This window comes from Gavia stellata, chromosome 12 (genome assembly GCF_030936135.1).
Source record: "Gavia stellata isolate bGavSte3 chromosome 12, bGavSte3.hap2, whole genome shotgun sequence".
In the NCBI taxonomy this organism is placed as follows: Eukaryota; Metazoa; Chordata; class Aves; order Gaviiformes; family Gaviidae; genus Gavia; species Gavia stellata.
In genome coordinates, this window is record NC_082605.1 from 18,911,865 (window position 1) to 18,935,850 (window position 23,986).

The window sequence follows — 23,986 nt, forward strand, 5'->3', positions numbered from 1 at the left end:
TAGGAACTGAAGGCATCTGCAATGAGCAACCTTGTACAGGTCCCCATTTTTAACATATATAGCACTCAGCAGATTTTATAACAGGAATATTGTTTAATTCCACCTCCCCCGCCCCCTTTTTTTTAGTATTTTCAACATGCATAAAATTCGGAAATGTTACGGCAGGACTGAAAACCATTTTGAAGGCTAGGATAGGGTTGCATAATGCACTAGCCAATCTGCTCACTGGAGTAGAAAACTAGAGAGTTATCTTAAGCATTTTTTTTTTTATGATTCTGATTTAATTGTTCCTTATTTATATTCATCGCTGAAATCCACTGCATCTGAAGCTAGTTTGAAAATACAGCATTCTCCCAAAGGGCCCAATCCAACTCCCATTCAAATAAACAGCCTTCAATGGAGCCTATTTGTTGCTAGCCAACAAGATTGAATTCTGGTGCAGAGTGGTCCCTGAAGCGTTTGTCACAGCTCTTTACAAATATTGCTCCAGTAAGAGCAGGTCTAAATATGCTTGTCCACATGCACTGCAGACAACTAAAATCTATCTTTTATCTTCTTGAAACACTTGGTCAGATTTAAACTCTAAAAGCACAAAGAACTGAATCTATCAAGAATATAAAAAGTAAAAAGAGCAAAACATATTTAACAGTTATAAAATGGTAAAGAGCCAAAGGGAAAGCAGAAGGATGATAAAATATTTTCATGTGATAGGATCAAGTACCATTTATTCCACCCTTAAAATGAAGTTACACAGAAAAATGTTTGTGTGTAGATTATGACATTATACAACCAAACTTCTCAAAAAGCTTGTTTCAACACAGCTATGAACATCATCAACAGTTTTGAAATAGAAAGAAATTTTGCAACAGATTCAAAGCATACAAACACCACTCCAATAGCAAGTCATGAAGGTTACGAGGAAAGATTTTAAAATCTCACCAAGTATTTACTCACACAGGGTTACCAAAACAGCAAAGTTCAAGACTGATATTTCTTGACTATATCCTTACCATATGGAAGACCCTTATCTGTGAAAAGAACAATGTGATAGGCTTTGAGAAGAGGACCGGTTTTGCTGATTTATGGTAAATAAAGAAATAAAAGTAACAGCGTAACTTCTGGTCCAAGTCGTGAATGATACAAATGAGAAAAACTCTTTCAATGGAAGGACTCTCTTACTCTCAGATGCTTTATCCTACTCTGTAGCACAGAAATCCAGACTCTGACTGATGAACTTATTTGTAGTTTAAAGTCTGAGACAGTGGAAGGTTAGGAGATTATTTAGATTGGAATTCTCTAAGTAACACTGCAAAAATGAAGACCTTTCTAGAGGAAAGTGTTTTACTTTGGAATTAAGAATTTGATTTGTTGTTATACAGTATTGATGGCGTTCTTGAAAATAGTCTACTTGGAAAGCACAGATCTTGGGAGATGCTTTCAGTATCTGCCAGAGTTCAGAAACAGAATAACAAAATGTGATTTATAATACAAGTTTAATATCTCTATTTCATAAGTAACACCAAAAAAAGATTAAAAATCTTTTTTAAAAAAGTTGTCCACCTTAATATCCCAGGAATACTCTTGAGAATCTGAGCTGATACCCAGTGATTTCAGTGGGGTAACTTATAGGATCACTCCATGCTTTGAGAGATGACAGAATAGAGCATGAACTCCTAATTTCCACCTCTACCTCAAATCCCCACTGCAGCACCAGATAAAGACAGGACTTGAAACCAAGCTCAACCAAAGCACCTTCTACGCCTCACACCGAGATGACTCTGCCCAGACAGTGCTCCGCACTCAAGCTCTACAAAAGCCCTCCATATCAGGGCCCTACAAAAACAGTAGGAATGCACATAAAACAGGGAGATTACCTCTGAGTTCCTTATTGTAGGATCAGAGTCACGTAAGCCACCGTGGTAGGAATACATCTTCAACCATATAACACACACACACCACACACTCTTGGTACTGACAGTATTGCTCATCAACACAAATAGATTTAAATATGTATGTACACAGATAAATATATGTATATATACACACTTAAGTGTATGTATATATACACACACATACGCACTCTCTCCCTGTCTTTGTGTGCATGTATATATATATATATATATATGAAACGGACATACACTAAATCGATTACTCGATTGCACTGAATTGCCAAATACTATACCCACCATTAAAAAAGTTAAGTTGGGCACCAAAGATTTCAGATTTAAAACTGAGCTAGCTAACTTCCTTCAGGGACACAAGCACTCCCAGCAGCAGCACCTGCGGAGCAGAACCGGACAAAACCAAGGTTTGTTCCTTCTGGAGGCTTTTGCTTCTGGGAAAATACTTATGCTCAGAAGCATAGACCAAAGCAGATTCCCATGCAGCTGCTGATCTGATAAAAAGCCAAAATAAAGAGGCTGGTTGCCAAAGGCACCAGAGCTGTCTAAAATGCACGTATCTCATTTTACCTTCAGCATTTTTGCTGGCAAGGTGAATAAAGAACTCCCGCTACATCTCAAGAGAGCTCCTGAACGCAAGCCCTTCAAGGAGGCCCATTTACTCCTTCCCATCACACTTCTGAGATTCAAGACGACCGGGAAGTCAGAGCACGCACCGGCCTCTCCAGGTGAGCGCAGCTGGGCGTCCTCGCTCCAGCCTGACCTCAGCCACCAGCACAAAAGGCAAAGCCAAGACGATGCTGCCACCCAAAACGTGTTTAGTTAGCTAAACGGTATTGCTTCGTGCAGGGTGTCACCTATTTCTGCTATTAAAATAATTAAAAGCACTTTTAGTTTTAGGGGCAGGGAGGCTTTCAGAGCTGGTGCTTCAGATCACGCTTTGGTCGGTTCAGCCCCGACGCGGCGGAGCGGAGCGGCTGACCGCGGCCGCAGCGCCGCCACCAGACCTTTGCCCCGGCCCCGCAAAGCGCCGGCCACGATCGAGCGGGGGCCGCTTGGTCTGTTTATTTCTACCGCTAAGAGCACAGCGCGGCTTCAGGCTCAACGCACCCTCCAGGCGACGAAGCCTGAGCAGCAGCCCGAGCTCCGCCAAGGCGGAAAGCGAAAGATGTCCCTCCAGCTGCGAGCAACGTGCGCGTACAGGGGAAATCTGCGAGGGGGGCCCCCGCCGGCCGCGGGGGAAAGGCGGCTTCAGGGGGCGGAACGCGGCGCCTGAGGGGACGGGGAGCTGGGCGGCTTCTGAGGAGAGGCTCCCCGGAGCGCCAGGTGCGCGGCCCGCCGCTCCCCCCTCGGCGCCTGGGCCACGAGCGGAGCCGGCGGGATGCGGCGGCCGGGGCCGGGCTCACTCACCGGGAAGCTGCCCCGCAGGCGGGCGGATCTCAGGGCCAGGTCCCGCAGCACAGCCCCCGCCTGCCCAGCCAGGGGAGCCGCCATCTTAGCCGCGCCGCGTGCCCTCTCGGCGGCCGCTGTCTCCGCCCTGCCCCGCTCCCCGGGCGGAAGCTCGGCGCGCCCCCGCGGCGCCCACCCCCCAGAGGGGAGGAGAGGGGACGGGCGCGGCGCCTGGGGCGGCCCCCGCTGCAGGGCGGCGGGTCTCGGGGCAGGGTGTGAGGGCTGGACGGGGGTGGGGGGCTGTGTGGGGACGCGGGGAGGACGTCTTGGGGCTGATGCGTGACTGTGGGCTGGTGTGAGGGAAGGGCATGTTTGGGGGTAACCGTGCCGAGCGCGGCTGTGTGTGGGGCCGGTGCGGGTGGTTAGAGCAGGAGGGAAGGCAGGGGTTTGTGGGGAAGGCAGGGGTTTCTGGGGAAGGCAGGGGTTTGTGGGGAAGGCAGGGGTTTCTGGGGAAGGCAGCGGCTGGGAACGATGCGGGCAACGATGTGCGGAGGGGCTGGGTGTTGTGAGTTGACAGCCTTGAACTACAGGTCGTTGCCTACTGGAGGTACTGTCCTGGCTGGTTTGCCTTCTGACTTTTTTTTTTCCATGACTAAAAGCACTTCTTTTTTTTTTTTTTTTAATAGCAAATAGTAAATTAACCCAGGCTAATAAGCCCTGATGGGATCCAGCTGACTCTTCATAGGCACTTTAACCTGAACTCCACAAAATGCCTCTGTACTTCATCCACAGGTAAAACCTGTTAGTTAACGCCAAAACTGAGACACTGAATTCAGGCCCACCTCGGGGACAGTGCTTAAGACCAGAGCCCTGGTAGCTCATGACTCATCACGTGGATATAAAATCTAACATAGGAGTTCCCAGTCTGAGCTGCGGTTTCATGAAAGCGAGTCCCAGGAGACAGATTTGTGAAAATACCTCATTCCATCCATCAGGAATGACTTGGGGGCTGGTGTGGATAAAGGTGTAGTGGTCTACAATCTGAAGCAAACTCAAGAGCCAAATGGCCTGGTCTTTGCAGACACAATCTCTATGTGAGCCCACTGAGCATTTCTGTACCTGTTTCTGGTTAATGCACACTCTGGAGAAGCTGGGATACAGTGCTTACTTCCAGTATAAAGGAAGGAGCTGGAAAGTCTTCCAAAGTAAATCAGAGCCAGGTGCTCCAGCTTGAGCGTTGAGACAGAGTAGAGCCCAGCAGCCCAGATACTGCCCACATTATGCCCACATTTTTGTCCTGAGGCTCCAAAATTTGGTCCACCAAAGTCCTGTCATCACTCTTCTTGTGGTTGATGCCTTTGGAGAGATGACTTTAAATAGTTCACACAAATTACCAATTAAGAAGGATGGTTTGAAAAAAAGAAATTGCTAAAATTGAGCAGCAGATGAGATACCCTTGCAATTTTACAACAGTTCATATTGGATTCACCTATATTGAAGCATGCAAAGTTTAGGATTGTATGCAGGCATTAGGTATGCTGAACATTCAGTGTTTTATGATGAAATAGTTGGATAAACAAAACAGTCAAATCCCCATCTTCTAGTCCAGGATGTGAGTGGGAACAAAGGAGAATGTTTCTGTCAGTGCTTAGAACTCCTAAAACACTCCTAAATTGTGTTTTTAAAAAAATCAGGACTGAACAACTCCTTTATTGGAATTTAATCAGCAAATAAATTATACTTCTATTAGAAAAAAATCTGCAATTTCATAAAAACTGAGGTGCTAGAAAAATCTAAAATTGAACAGTTTTGTCTTTGTCACGACAATTTAAGTAATGTAATATGTTTCAATAAAGAATCTGAAGATGCAGCTTTTTGATAGCTTTGAGCAATAATATATGGTACCCAGTATTAACCTAGGTATTACTGTGTGCTTGTGTGCTTGTTCTTTCAGAATATTATATACTGACTTTGGTATTATGATGGAGGAAGTATAATTTCATTTTTAGTTTCATGACTGTGGTTCAATAAGCACAATGTTTCCTATTCATACAAACTATTATGGCTGTCTGCATTAGGTTTATATATATAACATGTATATAAGCTTTCAGATAATGTGTGTGGATTGCATGCAACGCTATCATTTAATGCTATGAGGAGCACTTTCACTGCATAATATAAATAGTGGAGAACCTTCTTTACTATATTTTTTATTGCTTAGATTTAGTAAATGGAAAAACACTGTGCAAATGCACAGTCTGGGTTAGTCACCAAGAAATTTTTTTTTTGTATCTCTAGGGTAGAAGATACCTGATCTTTAAAGTATGAGGAGAAAAGGTATACAGATTGATTGTCTTCACATTCAGTTTCTTTCTATGTATGTGTAAACCAAAAAAAATTTAGATTGAACATGTCTCTGAAGCAATTAGCAGAGCAAGCAACAACCAGCTTTCTTGGAGTATGAGGTACAAAGATATGTGTGTGGGTGTGTAAGAGAAGAGGTACACAGTATGAATTATTGTTAGGAAACTCACTTGGAATGCAGAAATTTGGGAACAGCTAAGGAGTAGTCCCAACACACTATCCTCACAAATAAGGAGGGAAGGGGTGTGAACTGGAAAATAAAAAAGGGTAGAGGGAGAGAGGCTGATTTCAAAGGATGTTCCTTCTAGGCTTCCAAATATTCCTCCCTGTATCTGTCATGGGTATGCAGCATTTGAGGGTGCTGCCTTTCTCGTATCTTCCCCAGGATGCAGAAGCAGCTAGATTGTGGCTAAGCTTTTTAGCAGTGGTCTACTTAATGCAAAACAACCAGTAATGTTTTTGCAACTAAGTTTAAAAAAAAAAAAATCACATAAGGCATAACTCTTAAGAACTTATCCTTAAGCCTAAATAGTTGATAGCATTCAAGTAAAAATATTTAACAACAAAAAAAGTTACCTTATCACAGGTAAAGCATAATTTTAAGTGGTTTTGCATTTCTTCTTCATGGCAGCAGTACTTGTTAACAATGAAATAGTATATTCATTTTCTCATCCATGCAGATTACCTCCCAAACCATTATTCGCTAAACATGGATGTCACACGCAGCACATGGATGGTATATCCAGCCATTCAGAAAGGTTGTTTATTATTAACTTTTCATTTAACCATAAAACCATTTGACAAATACAAACTCATTATAGCTAGCAGACCTGAATGGAAGTTTTTTTCTTAATAATTCTTCCTGAGTAACTTATCTAAGCTCATGCGGATACATGTCAGGAATAAAACCACTATTACAGCAATGAAGCAGGAAGTGTTTGTTTTCATGGATAGGATACTCTTCTAACTTAGACTGAAATAGAATTGGGCCAAATACATCTTTTCTTATTCACACGATTAGTCTTACAACTTCAGCAGAGTACCTGCGAGTCAGGTGAGCCCTCACATTTTCACTTTTGCTCACTGATAATACGGTTGCTCTAGTCTGTTTTTGATGGGTTGTAGCTTCTTTTTCAGAAAACTGTAAACAGTGGACTGAAAGACGTTTCATCATGTGCATATTGCTTTGTAATTATTTTTGTGTCAACTATAGAGCTTGAGCTTCATATCCATATAAATTTCCTGGAGAATAACTTAATCTGTATGCACTACATGTAGCATCCCCCAAAATAATGCAAGAGGGTATTAAAAGTGCAACACTCACCAGTACAGTCCCACTGTATGTGACTGAAGAACAGGAAACAAGATCATAGACTGAGTCTTATGGTGACACTATAGAGTATGAGTCCTGATGCGTAAGTCCCTCTCGGTCTGTGGTGCTGTCCCAGTCCTTCACTGTTCCTCATTCCTTTTCTCTGGTCATGTCTGCTTGTCTCCAAATGTAAAACCAAAAGGAAAAATTTGCGATGAGTGGTAAACATAGCAGTAAGTGGAGGAAGGGTAATGAAAGATTAAAATGAAATTAACCATGTTCAAGTCTAGAAAATGAAGGATAAAAATAAAGAATGAAAAATAGCATATTGGAATTGTAAATTATCTCCTAGGTCACTGAGTTCAGTCATTGCATTTCCGTTCATTAAAAAATTACTTAATATAATGGGAGGGATCCTGGAAGCAAGCAGGATAGGGTGTTCTTTGGCTAGGTAGGATCAAATTTTCTGGTTGCGCTGTCTTCAGCAAATATGAGAGCTCTATCTATTGCTGCATCATCGATCTATGTACGTAAATATCAGTTTGCCTTTTCAATTTTCAAATTGTATGCACCTCTGCTATACGTAGTGGAACCTGTATGTGGCTAGGGCAAAAGAATGAAGCGAAGACTTAAAACAGTCTTTGCATCTTCTGTCTGAAGCTGTGGGAAGCCAGGGTGCCGCATTTTAATACTGCGTGATAACTCTGACATGTAGTTAAAGCTAAAAACTGAAAAGAAGCATCTAAAACAGGGAAGACTTTAAATAATAACATTTAGGAATAAAGAGAAAAAGTAGTGAAACAATCTACTTTAAAAAGATTTATAGCAAGACAGGCAATACCAAGGGGAGTAATAGTAACCGTAATGCTCCACATTTTTGATATCTAACCATTTGAATCTGTGTAAAAAGGAAACATTCAGGAATTATGACATCAGTTAATTGGCTGAAAACAGTAGAAGTGATACATCGATTTACAAGAGTTGTACTGCTACCTTTTGCCAGCAGCCTGCTGCATAATAAGGCAGACAGGGGAGTCCAGGTTTCTCAGCAGAGATAGACTGTAGGTCTATAACACTCAGTTCCAACAACGTTGAGAACCCTGATATTGTGGGTAGAAAGACAATTTTATTGAACTTCTGTCAGAGACAATATAGGACTGTGAATACAAAAAGTGTAAAGATCTGAGCTGTGAGATACAGTGGAAGAAAACAACCTCTCAGAGGCTGGACCTCTTTGATAAGATGTGGCTATATCCCCACAGAAGACCTTGAAACCTTTAAAGAGTATAGACAATCTAAATTCAGGAAAGAAATGTCTAACAGTCTGGAAAAAAAAAGGTAGAGAGTTACTTGGGGGAAGGGAATGGAGGTTAGAATAGCAGCAAAACAGTGATGCAATGAAAAGGCAGGCTCTGTCATGTGTGTGCTAAGCAATTCAGTCCAATATGCAGGCAAACATTCTAAAAAGAAACACTGATTTATTAAATATGAAGCAGAATCTTGGTTAGATCAATACTATTCTGTACATTGTATTTAAAAACATACTTAATGGCAAGCCATTATATTTAAAAACATACTTAACAGCAAGCTATCTAGAGTGTAAAGGAAAGTTCACAGATGAAGAGATTGCCCAGACAGTCAAATGCGGAACATCCATACCCAAGGGCACATGCTTACTGATAGGAATCTATGAACTCTGTGTGTGCCATGCAGTAACACTCTTTAACTGTTTCACAGCAGGGCTGTGGAAGAATAAAGGCAAGATGTCGCTGCCTTAAGAGAAATTATTTGGATGCTGACAGAACAAGCTTTGTTATGTAGGACTGTTTGTGTCCTGCACAGTATCTGCAAAAAGGTGAGCGTTTTCTGAGAATGAAACCTGGGTACTGCTTGAGACAGTAGACAGCTGTAGCTCAAAAAGCAGTGTTTGCCTTTACCAAAGGGGGGCTAGGGAAATTAGGAAAGCTGTAGGTGTTCACATCACATCTAATCCATGTCTTAATTCACAGGTTGCAAAATACCTTATAACATGTCATCCCAACCTGTTACAGGGCTTGAAATTGTCTATTGTAATTAATTTTTAAACCCGTGGGGTGAAAGGGCTGCTAATATGTGAGGGGTAATTTTTTCCTGATGAATTTTATGGATTGCAGAGGGAGGGAAATTGATTTTTCTGCCGAATTAAGTATTGATTTAAAAGTAGCTTTCTATGCTACCTAGTTTGGGGTCATGGAGTATTATTTCAGTGGATTTTGTAGATCACTTGCTGTGTTTTCCTATTTCAATAAAATCTTTTGGCATGGATGCAGGTTTCACTTTCATTACAATTGGTTGGACACCAGCAAGTGGTTCAGTGATCACGGAAGTTCATGAAAACCATAACCTTTCTGAACAGCCTAACAAAGAAGTGCAGCACTGTGTAAAAAATCTTACAGCAAAACCTGAATGCACCTCTAGAGAAAACTGAGCTGCCTAAACATAAAGCAGGGTAACAACAGTTACTATGGTATTTCGTGCATATGCTCGCTGTTTTGCTGTCTAGATCACATATTTGGACATTTACAAGTATGTAACATAAAGGAGATTTTTTGCCTTAGCTGTTGACAAGAATATTTACACCTAATGGAACTGTGCTGTCTGCAGTCACAACTGTAGGCAAACCACATCACCAGTGGTTTGAAAATATCTCAATGCCTTCATGAGATCTTGGAATAGCACTTGCTTATAAAACGTAACTCTCAGGCTTGTACCTTATACCATGCAGGGATCTGGTATGTACTACGTACTGCACTACACAGTGGGGCATTATATGTGCTGGTATCAGACCCAGTACAGACTATTCTGGCTTACTGGGTGTCCTGTATCAATTTGCCATTCAAGAATTTATCGTCTCACTTCATCTCTGTACTGTTTATTCCCTTCCAGTTTACATCTCCTTCCATTTCTTCAACCTGTGTTTCAGTATTTCTTACTCTTTCTTTTTTAGACATTAAGTCATTTCATTTTTACTTTTTCCTGCACTGACCTTATGTCATTCATTAGTGGACAATGTCATTATGAAGCCTTGAAAGGCTTGCAGTGAGAGAATCTAAATGTCAAACATGAATTGTCCCAAAGTGCTTCTATATAAAAAGGCCAAAGTTTGTGAATTTTTTTTCCATTTTTTGTATGTTGTCTGGGCTGAGCTCTGAGACCAGCTATGAGGAGAAGGAGAATATCTACAAATGCAACCAGATGAGGTTGTGGTGATTTATTTTTTAATCTGTTCCCTTTGGAATAGAAACTGCCAGTGAATAGCAAACTTCCTACACATAGTACTGGTAAGGGGTGCTTTCAGGTGTCTCTTTTGCTGGCTAATGTATCGACTACAAGCTAATTGTTGAAAAAAGGCAGCGTAGTGAAAATGTATGTTTCTGGAGTAATAAAAACGGGCTGTGAATATTTCTGGACATCCCTTCAAATTGCATGCAGGAAGCCTTTAGGAGTCTGATAAGAACGTAAAATATGATTGAATAAGAACTGACCATGCTGGCGGTGGACTGTAAATATTTTCCTGACCATATAGCTGAAATAGTTGCCAGAATTCCTGCTACACTTGCAAGCATCACCTCCCCTACACAGAGGAGAGTAGGAGTGTAAATGAACTGCATTAGTATTTGCTGTTTGAATCGTGTTTGCAAATTCTATGGAAATTCAAAGAGAGAGAAAATGGGAAGCCTGGCAAAAAGCAAAGGCTGTATCCTCATGGGACAGTATCTACATGAACAGATTAGAAGGGAGTGTACAGACTCATGGTTGCTTTCTACATAGATGCATTTTATTCAGTAAAAGAAGCAATATCATTTACACACTAAGGAACAACTTCATTTTGGTAAAACTTTTTTTAGACTGTAAGCAGAATAACTCCAGAATGTTTTGCTTATGAACATTGTTACAATCTGTAATAAAAATATACATTCAGCTAATTTTATAAACTCATGGATATGGACATACACAAATAATCACGCTTTCAAATCTTGTGTCTGTATACACATATACACTACAGGTTTTTCGTGCTTCAGGAAATAACAAAAGAAAGCTTTTTTTCTACTAGTAGAGCTAGGAGGAATCAAAAAGAACTTCCCCATGGCCTATCTTTTTAACAGCTCCTACAAAAGTATGTAGGAATTACCATATTTCTAATTAATATGCATTTGTTAAACAGATCAAAATGGGAATGCTTTAGCCATCAGCTTGGCTATAGCACAGCCTAGAAAAATCCTCTTTTGCATTCTGTGTCAAAAAGGAAATTGGAATAAAATTTCTCCAAGCAACTGTAGTTCTAGTATCCATCTGATTTGGTAAAGTAGCATTTGCAAGTTTAGCTGTTAAATTTAACACTATCATATACAGCTTCTGCTATGTATATTGTTTGTCCTTAATAAATGTGTTTTGATGGTTTTGTTTCTCTAGGAAAGTTGGGAATGTTTCAGTGCACACAAGCAAGTCTACAATCAAAATTCTGCCCCAATGGGTGTTTTTGTACTATCAGTCTGTGTTTCAGAAAATGTTGAATTTTGTCTTAAGTAGAAAACCAGTGAAGACCAATTCATTAAAAACAGCTGCCATAGGAGGTATGTGATTTGTTTTGAGAGTCATTTAGGCTCAAATTGTGTACTGTAATAAAAATTCAGGGAAACAATAGAAAATCTACATGGACAGCTCATTTAAAGGCTGTGATGATTTTACGTTTAAAATTATGCTAATATGCATCTGAAGTGTAGTATTCTGAGAAAATCACTCTTTTATTCACTTTAGATTTAGCTTCTTTAGACTTTTAACGTATTTTTAATGAGTGTTGAGCTATATACTGAAATGAATCCGTTTGTTACTCAGGGCTAGACATGGCTTCCTTGATGGAATTCAGAGTAGGATTCCCGAAAAATAACAGAGTTTGAAGGGATAAATGCCAAGACTAAACTTTCTTATTCTCTGCTGGCTTCTGGGAACATGGTTATTACACTGTCTATGGCCCATGGTTCAGTTCTGTACAAAATACTAAACTTACTAATACTAATCAACCTGCAGATATTAATGCAAGTGCATAATGTGGTTTTGACTGTAGGAATACCCAGGTCATGAAGTGTTATTTATAATTGGAAGAACTTTAATATTGCCAATGAATACTCCCCCAAATTCTAATGGCATTTATGTGTATGTAAGAGTTTGAGTGTTTCCTTCAATAATTGCATATAATATTGCCAGCCAGGAAAGAAAAACAATACTGTATGACTTGTATGACACATGCAACTGCCTGCCACATTTCAACTGGAAACACAACTATTACCATTCTATAAAACTGAAATTTATTACAATTAATTCATTACTCAGAATAACAAATAAATGAGGAATTTGCAAAATACATCAGTGTTCTGTGAAGAAGAGAAGAATTTGCTAAGCAATAATTATTATGAATTAATCACTTAGCTTTAATGCTAAGTATGATCTTGTGATACAGCATATAAATATGAGCTCCAGCCAATAAACAGACAATGAACAGGCTTGAGAAGGAATTTGTTTCTTGTCCAGGGTTCCTGGAGAATAGCAATGAGTCTTTATTTTGACCCTCACATCTCAATGTAAGGAGCAGTTAGGTTCATGCTGTCTTCTATCAGAAGCACAGACTTAAGCAGTGGTACTGTGCCTTATACAAACTTGTCACCAGTATATCCTGCAGAAGTCTCTCATTCTTTTCAGGCCAGTGGGAGTAATAAGTCAGACATTTCCGGCACCATATAAAGCACAGAAGATATGTGTATATACATTTCTGTGTGTGTGTAGGTACATATATATATATATAAAATGGAGACCTTTACTGACAGAAGATTTATATTAAGATATATGCTAAAATATTATATAAGATCTTTCATCTACTGTTTTTTGTGACATTAGGAATTCTGCAATATTTTTGTTCCTAATTCCTCCAGTTTCTTCCTGCTTATTCAAAACTGTGAGGAAGCTTCAGTACACCTAATATTCCAGAGATCACCAGCAAGCATGTACAGATTAATTGCATATAACACAGATCAAATTGCATAGAATTGTTAATGTAGGCCAGTCCTGCCCTGTTGTGTCTGTGCTGTCAGACTGAACAGGTCTGTCTTAATAACCCGAAAGGCTGAAAGAGTGAGAATCAGCTCCATAAAACTCCACCCAAATGAGAAAATCAGTCCGCGATGAACAGTGAGTACAGACCATCAGAAATCATTGTTCTTGATGGGCAAATGGAGAAATGTGTTTTTGAAGGTAGGCTGTTAAGTTTTTGAAAGGCAACTATCAGAGGTCATTTTAGCCTCAGTTGATTATCTCTTAGACTTTAGCTAAGATTAAATGGCAAGTTGAAAAGTCTCATATGTACAGCTGTGGTCTGCAGAATGAAGGGTGTTTATTGTAGATGAAAGTTGAAGAAAGAGACAAAGTCAAAGTCCACAAAGAGGAGAGTCCTTCCTCTTAGGACAGCATGCTTATCAATAAACTGAAAGCCAGGGATTGTTTCATGTTGTGTGACAGTTTTGCTCCCTCATCTATGTGAAACCAAACCAGAGTGCATGTTTGTTGTGCAATTTCTGCTCTTTTTGTGAAGAATGCTGGTTTTGTATATCTAAAATACTCAGTCATTCCCCAGGAAGATAAGATGATCTGCAATTTAAAAAAAAAAAAAAAAAAGGAGGGCAGCAAGAGCATACAGAAACTGTCCTCCTAGTGAAAAAGGCATTAGCAGCACGTCCTTATCTTTGTGATGTATTTCAAAGCTGGTGAACAAAGATGAAGCAAAAGCTCACAGGGAGATTTGGTGTCAACTTATTTTGTCTCATTCCATTTGTTATCTGCTGAAGAGTACGGTAGTCACATATGACAACTCTCCTTTACAGCCAAAGTTGCCATCCTAACTTCATCCAGCTCATCTATAACTTAATGCTTATGGTGTCTCAAAGCAAGTGGTCTGCAGTATTGCTAAGACTTTTGCTCAGATACCGCAATGACACCTAAACAACGGTCCAATCTTAAGGCAATTCCCCTCATTTGTTGAAGTAAGCTGAAATTTTCATCAGGGAGCAATTGCTTCTCATTTATAAAGAAAAACATAAGTATTATGGTAATAATACGGAAAGCCTCATTAATTGCAGCACACAATAAAGAATAAAGCAAGTGTAAAGAAGCCAAGCAGATGGTGCATTATAAACAGACTTTTTAAACAGTAACCTTCACAGTAGGGAATGCTGTAGGTAAGAGTGCAACTTAACTTCCATTAGAACATTTTTATTTCTATGTTTAGAACATAAATGTATTTCCGGATATGTTCTTTGCTGAAAGTTGAATTATTCTGGAAAGCCTGAGAAAAACATAAAGCAATACAATTGCTTTCTAATTAGAGAGATTATAGAGTGAGGGGTGGGGAAGAAGGGGATATGCTGTAATGTTTTTACCATGTTCTATCATTCCTTCTGCAGTTTTCAAATATACTGTAAAGAAAAATTTGCTAAAATCTTTTTAGGAAGAAATTTGGTGGTTAGCAGAGACAAAAACAGGGACAGATGTAGCTCTGTTTTGGGAGTGTGGACTTGGGGGAGAGGAGGCCTAGAGACCATTGCCTAAAAGGAGGAGACTTTGAGGTACCATTTTCCCCAAAAGGAGGGAAGAGGAGGGTAAGAAAATACTGCTATATGTTAGTAGCAATTTTAAGAGACAAACCCAGTAAACATTCCTCCATCCATATCCAGCATTCCTGTATGCCTAGGAAATTGAAATATAACATGCCAGTTTCCCTTGCAAGCATTCAGAAAATATCTGTAATACAAACCTAAAAAATATTTGATTAGAGAAATGATACCCATACAATTGTACATACCATAAAACTAGCAAAACCGAGTCTGTGTGGTTTAAGAACTCAATTCCAATCCAATAACTCACTAGCAGGATTTATTTGAATTAATGAAATGAATGCTAAGAAAAAGCTTCTCTCTGCTTCAGAGCAGCAGTGTGAGTATATTGTTCATATCTGGTGGGTAACTTAACTGACCAGCCCCAGGAATGACAGATGCTCACATAAGATACTTTGCGTCTATACTTACAGTCTTTGTAGGCTGTCTGAACTCAGCCTGCATGTAAGTCCCATCTGCCTTTGCAGACACTGCAGTGGGAGCAACCTCAAGCCTTCTGGTTTTTTGCCCAGTATCCTATGCCTTCAACAGAATAACAGAGAGGATAACAGAGAGGATAACAGAAGGACTAGCTCTCTGGTAGTAGCTGAGGAGGATCTATGAAAGAGGGAGGTCTTGGCTATTGGGCAGGTTTGATGCAATAGCCTGATACCTCCAGAGCCTTATCTGGGAGCTTTTGTTCTAACTTTTATTAAGAACATGGACTTTTTGCTTGGGGACAGTGAGTTTAATGTAGTTTCTGTTCAATCTTCTAATATTATTCAACCAATTAGGCTTTATTAGATTGTTCTTGAAATAATGTATGTAACTGTAGCTACTCACAGTATACACTCCTGGTTCTTTCAGCTATGAGCTTTCTGCTGCCTTAGTGACATACATATTACACTTTAACTTTATTGTTAATGAAAATCTAAGATTCATGGCAATACACTGACATTGCATTACTTTTTTCTTCCTGATGTAACTGGCAATTAAGTCCAGTTTATTTTTAGTCTGGACGTTCAATGGCAAGAAAACAACAATCAGATAGTCTATGTAAAAAAAAAAAGGAACATATTAAGAAAATACTTCTGTACTCAAGCAACTGTTACTTCAATTCTGAACTGTACAATCAGGTGGAACTGGATAAATTAATTTTGTTCAACCTGCTGGGCTGGCATGTGATTTGAAAGTGGGCAGTAGGAAGCTTGGATTCCTTATACTTTAGCCCATTTCTTGTCTCAAGCCTTTTTGTTTGTTATCTCTGAAATTGCAGTTCCCCTATATAAATATCCAGTGTACAGTAGTATGTATAGAGAATATTCAGAGTAAGGTTGGGTTTGTGGCTGTTCTTCTAAGGTCTAGGGTGATTCATTGGCAAACCCACCCGTACATTATACCTTGTTTTACAGGTCAGGACGCCAAGGGCAGCTCCATATGATGCTACCACAATTCTCCTTTGGGTACCATTACCACTGACATTGGCCTGCCCTCAGCATGTCAGTCCAACAGGCCACTTAGGCTTAGGCAGCTCATGGGGGGTTTTTGGTATATTAATGGTCATATTAATCTTGTGGCAATAGCAAGAGACAAACCCTATCTCTTGAAGAAAACTTGCAGTTGACAACGAAGTTTTCAGTCATCCATCTGAAAAGATACCTAGCTCATGTGTTTACAAAATCCTTGTATGAAACTGGCAGCTCTGAAACTCAGGAAAGGAGCTCTTTGCTGCCATCTCTCAGTGAACTGAGGAGAGAGGGAGATGTATGTACAAACTTTTTGGCATATTTATTTGCCCAGTCTCTTCCTGAAGGGCATTTTTACTGATTTGCTAAGTAATCATTAACATCCGAAGAATCAGAGAAATGAAATAACATTATACTTGTTGTATGGTGAAGAAAATGAGAACTGTGTTTAAATATAACCTGTTTAGGAGTTATCATAACTGAACCTCAGTCTTACATGGGGTGGTAAATGAAGCTGAGTCCATATGAATATGTAAGTACCTCTATTCCTAACTGATCTGATGTGTTGAGTGTGGTGAAAAATGGAGTGGAGACATCAGCATGACAGAAGATGATGATACAGGATTAGCACTGACAAAGGGGGAGAAAGTAAATTGCTTCCTCTATGAAATGAGGCAGCCCTTCTTGAGAGTATTTGTGGATTTGTCTATTCCCTTTTTTGACAGTTAATTATGAAAAGGGTGCAGCTAATAGGTAAACTGCGAAATCATTTGTTCATCAAATGTTCAAACCAAGTTATAGAGTGTATCCAAAGATGCTATGTGTGTCTTTCTTCATAGGTGCAACAGAAATAATTTTAATATCAACATTCTTTAGAAACATTGCTGAGCAGTTGGTGCAAATCAGTGCTGAAATCCATTTCATCTTCATTTGCTAGTTTCAGAATCAGACAAAGCTCTTCAGAAAGAATTAATAGTTCTTGGTGAACTTAGAGAAAATGTTTTAGGTTTTTTATGAGTTTGTGGATTACATTTTATGCTAGTTTTTGCAAGTTTTAAGAAAAAATCATAGTATCTGAACCTGATCCTTCTTGTTAGCAACAGTATTTGAAGGAATAATTTAATGTTTGTATCATTATGGGAAGTTTCCTTAACATAGTACTCATGAATAGTCTCATTAAAATCAAAAAGCTTGACTATATGGCAATGCAAACACAGAGTTTGACCCAGAAGAGGAGATGTGCTAGAGTTTCTGTGATATCCTCCAGGGGTTTCACTATTGCTATTGATTTTACATGAGGGCACTCAGATGGTACAGTGATGGACGGCAGTATAAAACCCTAAGAGAGATGGATAGACATGATTAAGTGTTTATTGGCCAGCAGTCAGTACCTTTTCCTTATCCTCTCAGGTCCCAATCCTCATATGATATGCTGTTACCACTTTTAGCTCCAGGGTTGGTCATTAAACACAAGCAGAAATAGCTGATTATTTAGGTCCAGAGGTCTCCAGTTCATTGCTTGTTTATCTCCATGCTGCAGTCTAACATCATTACAATATTGAGGCCTAAATATCAGAGTTGTTGTGAATATTTAATTTGTTAAAAACTTTTTATTCAAATATCACTATTCTTTAAAGTTTTCAGCTATTTTGTTTGTTCCTTGGAGAATTTACAATTTCCCTTGAGATTGTGGTCAGTTGTTACTCTTTCCAAAAGAAAAATAGAAATAATTTTTTATCCTGAAAGGATTTTATCCTCCCTTCATGTTCTGTTTAATATTTTTTAGTTGATTAGTGTGAACTTTTCTAGACACATTTCTGGGATTTACGCATTAATATCAGACTCCAGATGGAGAGGCTTTTTATCAGATAAGCAAACCTGGGAGGAAGTCCTGAATGTTAACACTGGGAATGGCAACTGGTATGGTACTCTTTCTTTGAGCAAATCTGATTGCATTTGAATGACACAGATGATAGAGTACTTTTATTTTATTCATTTATTCTATTACTCCCACAATAAACTATATAAGCTCAGGAAAAATTTTCTGGAATGGAAAACTTTGATAGCAAGGTGTACTAAGAAGCAATGAACGTATTTCGTAGTTTACTACTGCTTGATATCTAGATGGCCAACTTTCTTAAGAGTGCTTTCAGATTCTGCAGGTCAATATTCTCCTAGATTCTGATTTTAGTGTAGTTGATGGTAATGCCATCAATGCCTTGCTATAGAGCAAGAAGTCTTTCTGGAATCAAGCATGAGGTCCTTACCCAGAGAACACTCAACTTCTTTTCCAGCTATTGACATAAGTTGATAGGGCATTGCTGGTACTTGTCCCAGTGGGTCTGATTTTATGATCTAGGATCAAGATTTGGATTTCACAGAATTTTTTTTTTTGCTGGAGGAGGGAAAAGTATAGAGTTTCATGTCAGAAGCAACAGGCTAGATCTACCCTAGCTAGAGTAAATAGACATAGATGATACTTGTGAAGTCCACAAAAATATGAAGAAAAGTACACCCTTTCCACCTTTGTTGCACCGTTTTAGTTAAATATAGCTTACAAATAATATAGAGCATGTATGTGATTTGACTGGAGCTAAGTAGATAACTTTTGGTGAGCACTAAATTAGCACAGTATTTAATTGGTATTTTCTGCTCAGGAGATGCCTGTGAACTGCCATCATTTCCTTCCTCATAGTTGTTATTCAAGGATAGCTTTTCGGCATTTTTAGAGTCAATGAATTTGTGAGGAATACTCTACATCTTAGACACGTTACCCCACTGTCACTACTCAAGCAAAGTCATATGACATTGTCTCAGACCAATAGTGGCACTCATAATAATCTTAAAATCTGCTTCCCACAGTTCTGCGCCCAAAATGCATTTTGCACACTAAAACAGTGTAGAAATGGTCAATTACAACTGCCTCAGAAAAGTTAGTTAAATGACTGAATATTCATAGCAACCCTCTTTGACATAATTTATCTTTTTATAATAAAAATCTTATTATCTCTTTATTTGCTGACATTCCCTAGTGACATGTCAATGGTTCTGGGAAAAAAAGCCTTTAAAAATACTGGTGGTTTTTTTCTGTCACCTGGAAGTTCGGAGCTACAAAGTCTTTGCCCAGACAGCCTAGCTTGTTGTCCATTGTCACTTGCTTGCTTCCATTTATCTAACAAATGCTGCCAGTTATTTAGGTTTGTCACAGACTCTGCTTCAGTTTACTTTCACCTTATGATGTGACTTACAACTCCATCACAGAACTGTTTAATAGATTGCTCGGCATCATTTCTCATTCTCTTGTCCACACAGTGTGGGGGGAAAGTTTCTGATCCATTTTACTTGCAAGGGACTCTGTAGCAAAGACGTCTCTTATTGTCATAAAGGAGTACTTTTGTCAGCCTTGCTGTTGTGACTGAGTTGGGTGGCTGTTCTTCTCAGAGGTACCCCAGCCTGTTTATTTTCAGCTGCTTTTCACCTGACTTGAGCACATGCATTTATTTCTTTAGTGATGTTCCATCTCTACTAATTTTTTTTTTTGCTGTGGAGCTCTGTTTTGTTTTTTTTTTTCAGGTTCATTCTTCCACATTCTGGACTTCATTGTCAAGTGCCTTGAAAATTCATTTTCTCAAGCCTAGTCTGAGATTTCATTGGAAATACTGCATTGTGTATAAAATTACACCTTCTTTCTCAAGATCACTCCATAATTTATACCCCATCAGAATGTGTTTCTATAGTAAATCATGGTTGCTTGCCCAGCTCAATTATACTATGTGTTCCAGAAGAATTTGCTATCATAAAACTGCATAGTAAAGCATTTAAAAAAAGCTGAATAATCCAAGAATAGCTGGAAACTTTATAGAAATTAAAGTAGTATTCGAACAGAACATAGCATCAAGTACCCTAGCTATATTGATATTTTCTACCCCTACAATAGAAACAATGGCGAATATTTTATTAAGCTATTCTAATGCTTCAACCATTTAACCTCTTTGTAGAGTATGTATTGTAAGCACCTGTGGCAAGGTAGCTAGTTTATGACAAACAGTTTTATAGCTTTTCTCTAAAAACCATTCATGATTTACAATTTTTTTTTTTACTGAAACCATTGTATTTTTACTACATCAAAATAGCTCATAAGCATTCAACAGCAGATAGAGGAAACTGAGTGACATTCTACTAAAGGTGCCAGTAACTTCATACTTTCATGTATACTTTCAAAGAAAAGACTTAAAAGGAGCTGGAGAACTCATACAGGATGTGATGTATTTTGGACAATTGTACTATTCTTATCCCAGGAGTTTAAGAAGATTGAATTTGATTTGTTGGGAGGTGTTTGATAGTGATACTCACTCTGATTCTTAGTAGTGGTGTTGTGATCGCCAGGAGCTCTGCCTGCTTTGGCTCAGTCAATGGCACATGAAGAGCCCGAGTGCACATCTTCTGAAGCTCCAGAAGAAGGAACGCTGTGATCTCCTTAACTGTGGACAAAAATGGCAGACTGAAGCTCACAACTTTTCCAGAAATGGTGGATATATTATTTTTCATTATATAGTTGCTGCAGAGGCTCAGGGAATTTAAAAGAGGAAAAGACAGTTGCAAATATTACACTGAACTGGAGAGCAGTGATAAGAAACTGGTAGAAGAATGTGCCTTCCAGCTGCAGTTTGAGGTTGCCTGCAGAAATCCTTGTGGATTCCAATTCCTTTCCTTGAGCTAAAAGAGGTGCATGGATTAGAAAGCATAATTTCTGTAGGCAAAGGAAGAAAACCTTTGCCACTTGCTGGTGCCTGTGCTTATCTCTCACTTTTATTATTGCCTCACAGTTTCCTTTTCTTCAGTGATGCATCACCTCTCCAGGTAATAAATCATAGAACCTTTGTGGATAATGCCTTCATTTTGCATGGCAAACACATGCCATAAATCTAGGTGAAGCTTAATAACTGGTATATGGCATCCTTCTTCCTGGGAATGGCAGAGACAGAGGATCCCATTTCCACGCTGCTTTCCCACTGGATGAGAGAAAAAACTTGTTGATCAACTATTTGGGTACTACAGTGATTGATATCAGTGGTAAAAAAAAGCTAGGGGAAAGAGACTCTAATACTGGCCTTATCACTTCCCAAAATCCTACTGGAAAACTTCACATTGGTCAAGGTTTATAGAAGAGGCATTGGAAGGCATTGGAAACACTTGTACCTTGTCACTGCTCCTGTACCATCACCGACCCATGTGTTCTGCTTTCAAAACTGTCATTGTTATCTGACACTATGTAGTGTTATGGAGACCAACTAGTCTTGCTTTCCCTGGAGCACTGTTGCACAATGCAGATAGGTCTTGTAATGACATCATTGTTTCCACTGGGCAAACCAGCCTCTCTTCTAACCATGCCTGCGTTGAATACCTAGTTTCCCTTCATGGAAGTCCTTCGAAAGAAATGAAAGGACTGTAATAATTAATAGTGGTCTAAAATTGATTGGGCTAATTCTGGAGTTGGCTAGACTAGTAGAAGCGTTTTCCTATAAGACATACATACGGCACCTCCATGTTCCTTGTCCCACCCTGACTGCTTGGGATATTTTTGGCAGCCAGATACTCATTGTAGTATGAAGTGCAGGATCACAGGGCCATAAGCTCCCAAAGTGGAACTGACAGCTCTGAAACAAAGACAGCAGAAATTTTCTCTGAGCAGGAGTGGTAGTATGAGGCCCATCATATGTAAGGCAATTACAGTGTAAGCTAATGAAATCAGATGCCAGCTTTGCTGGCATAACTAGTTTCACAACCTCTAGCCTTCCTAACATAATACAGAATAATTCATAATGGGACTGCACAGAACTCTTTCAATTAGATTTCAGCAATGGAGTGAGTTATTTTAGCTAGGCAGAAGCATGCAAAGCCTGTAGGCTCAAACACATGGTAATTGAATAAATAGACTCAGGCTTTTGCTATCACAAAAAGAAATGAAGAACTCAGTGTACAAGATGTAAGAGTCTACCTCTAAAAGACATTCATTCAGCTGAAAGCATCTAACTGCACTCCATTCAAAAATCACACTTCCGGATGAGGGGAGAGGTTGCCATTTCTCAGAAAAACTCTCAGTGGTGAGGATGCCTTCAAGTGAAGATGGTGAGTGCAGCTGTAACTTTCAGATGGTACAAATGTCAAAAATGCCTGCAACGCATAAAAAAAAATTGAATGCTAATCAGTAAGCAGGGATTCTGAAGACAAACTCTTTCATGGATACTACCTTTATTAAAGGTGACATTTCAGCATTTCAGGCAAATATCAGTGCTAATCACATGAACCTGATACAGCACAGGCATTTGTGTTTCTGCATGGGGTTTTTTGTATCCCCCATGCTTGGCAGCTGTTTTGTAATGCTTACTGCAGCCTGCCTGCTAAAGGGTGTTGAAAACAGCAGCTAAACGTTGCAGCAGATGAATGTTTCTGAGCCAGTGCATTCAGTGCATGGAAGTTTCTTCCTATGTTCATCATGTTTTTTGCTGTCTTCTGATAGTGACTACTGCTAGGGATCAAGTTTTTGTTCACTTTATCTTTCCCATTATGATGGGAAATCTTTCCCAAGGAAGATGGCTTGTTCCCCAGCCAATTACTTCAGCCAAGCATCTTTGATCCAGGGCTTTTATTCTGGGCTTCAGATGCTTTCAAGTAGCAAATCATAGATGAACATGCCGGCATGGCTGACTCTTGGCTTGCTAATGGATTTGAAGAGAACAAGAACAGAACAAATTCAGGACTCCATGAAGGAAGAAGAAAGTCCATAAATGCCCTTTCCTGACTGTAATGGTGTACTGGAGAGGAAGCAGTAGTGGTTTTGTTTATAATACTTTTATACTGTTTTTCAGAAATTTTTTATATATCATTCTCTCAAGTGGAGAAGGTGGTGTCACACTGAGAAAGAAAAGAGTGTAGCCAGTTTGCAAGGAAACCCATGGGACTTTTGGTGTTCACTTCAAAAAGGGAGATGAAATTATTTTTACCTTCTACGTTTGAATAAGAATTGCTTATAGTGAAATAGATTTTACAGTCTGTTAAGTTCAGTCAGTCCAGAATGAACTTAACTGGCCAGATTGACACCTGGAGAATACACCTTGTGCTAGAGGGAATCTTCATCTGCGTAAAGCAGATGCAGCTAATTCTGTTATCTCTTGCTTTGGATCTGACATCTGTGCAGTTTCTGCTGCTGGAGCTACATTTTCTGGATGATTGGGAACAGGCTGAGACAATAGGGGAGGAAGGAAGAGTCGAAGGAGAATCAATACTATTCTGCTACTCCCCATCCTTGATTAGCAAAATAAGTAGACGAGCACACTGGCTTACACTGAGTATCCTACAGCTCCAGAGCCATGCAGAGCCTACTCACATTATTCATTTGATGATCATATCCGAACCATGAATGTTGTGATACATCTAGTCCATTTGATATGTCTGTTTTTCTTAATTATTGTAAAGAACAGACACATTTTCTTTAGTGCAAGGGAGAGCTAATGTCCTTTCCCTGGTGAAAATGGCATAGGGCAAACTGATGATTGTTTGAGATCCAGGTACTGAGAAGAGGATGAGAAGGCAGATTTATTCTGCAGAAAAGCAAATGCTAACTCTGCTTTGCTCATAAAATAAAAAATAAAAAAATCCTGCCTGAGAGAAATCCAGAATATTATATTCTTCACAGGAATGAATTATGAATTTCAACTAAGTTATGAAGAATTATAAAGTTCAGCTGAAGTGTTGACAGAATAGTTTATCAATACGTAAACCACTTTCTTTAGATAACCCTTGCTTTTTAAATTCCTATGCATGCAATTATTTTCTTTTTTGAGGACATTTAAAAATAAATCATCAACAGGATAT

General features: G+C 39.3%; 1 protein-coding gene across 1 annotated transcript in view; it reads right to left on the minus strand.

The window, feature by feature from the left end:
• SUCLG2 (succinate-CoA ligase GDP-forming subunit beta) overlaps positions 1–3,395 on the minus strand; it is a 131,040-nt gene extending 127,645 nt beyond the window's left edge. Inside the window, exon 1 of the mRNA XM_059823490.1 lies at positions 3,312–3,395. Coding sequence (XP_059679473.1) covers positions 3,312–3,395 — 84 coding nt within the window. The remainder of the gene's footprint in view (positions 1–3,311) is intronic.
• Positions 3,396–23,986: the final 20,591 nt, after the last annotated feature.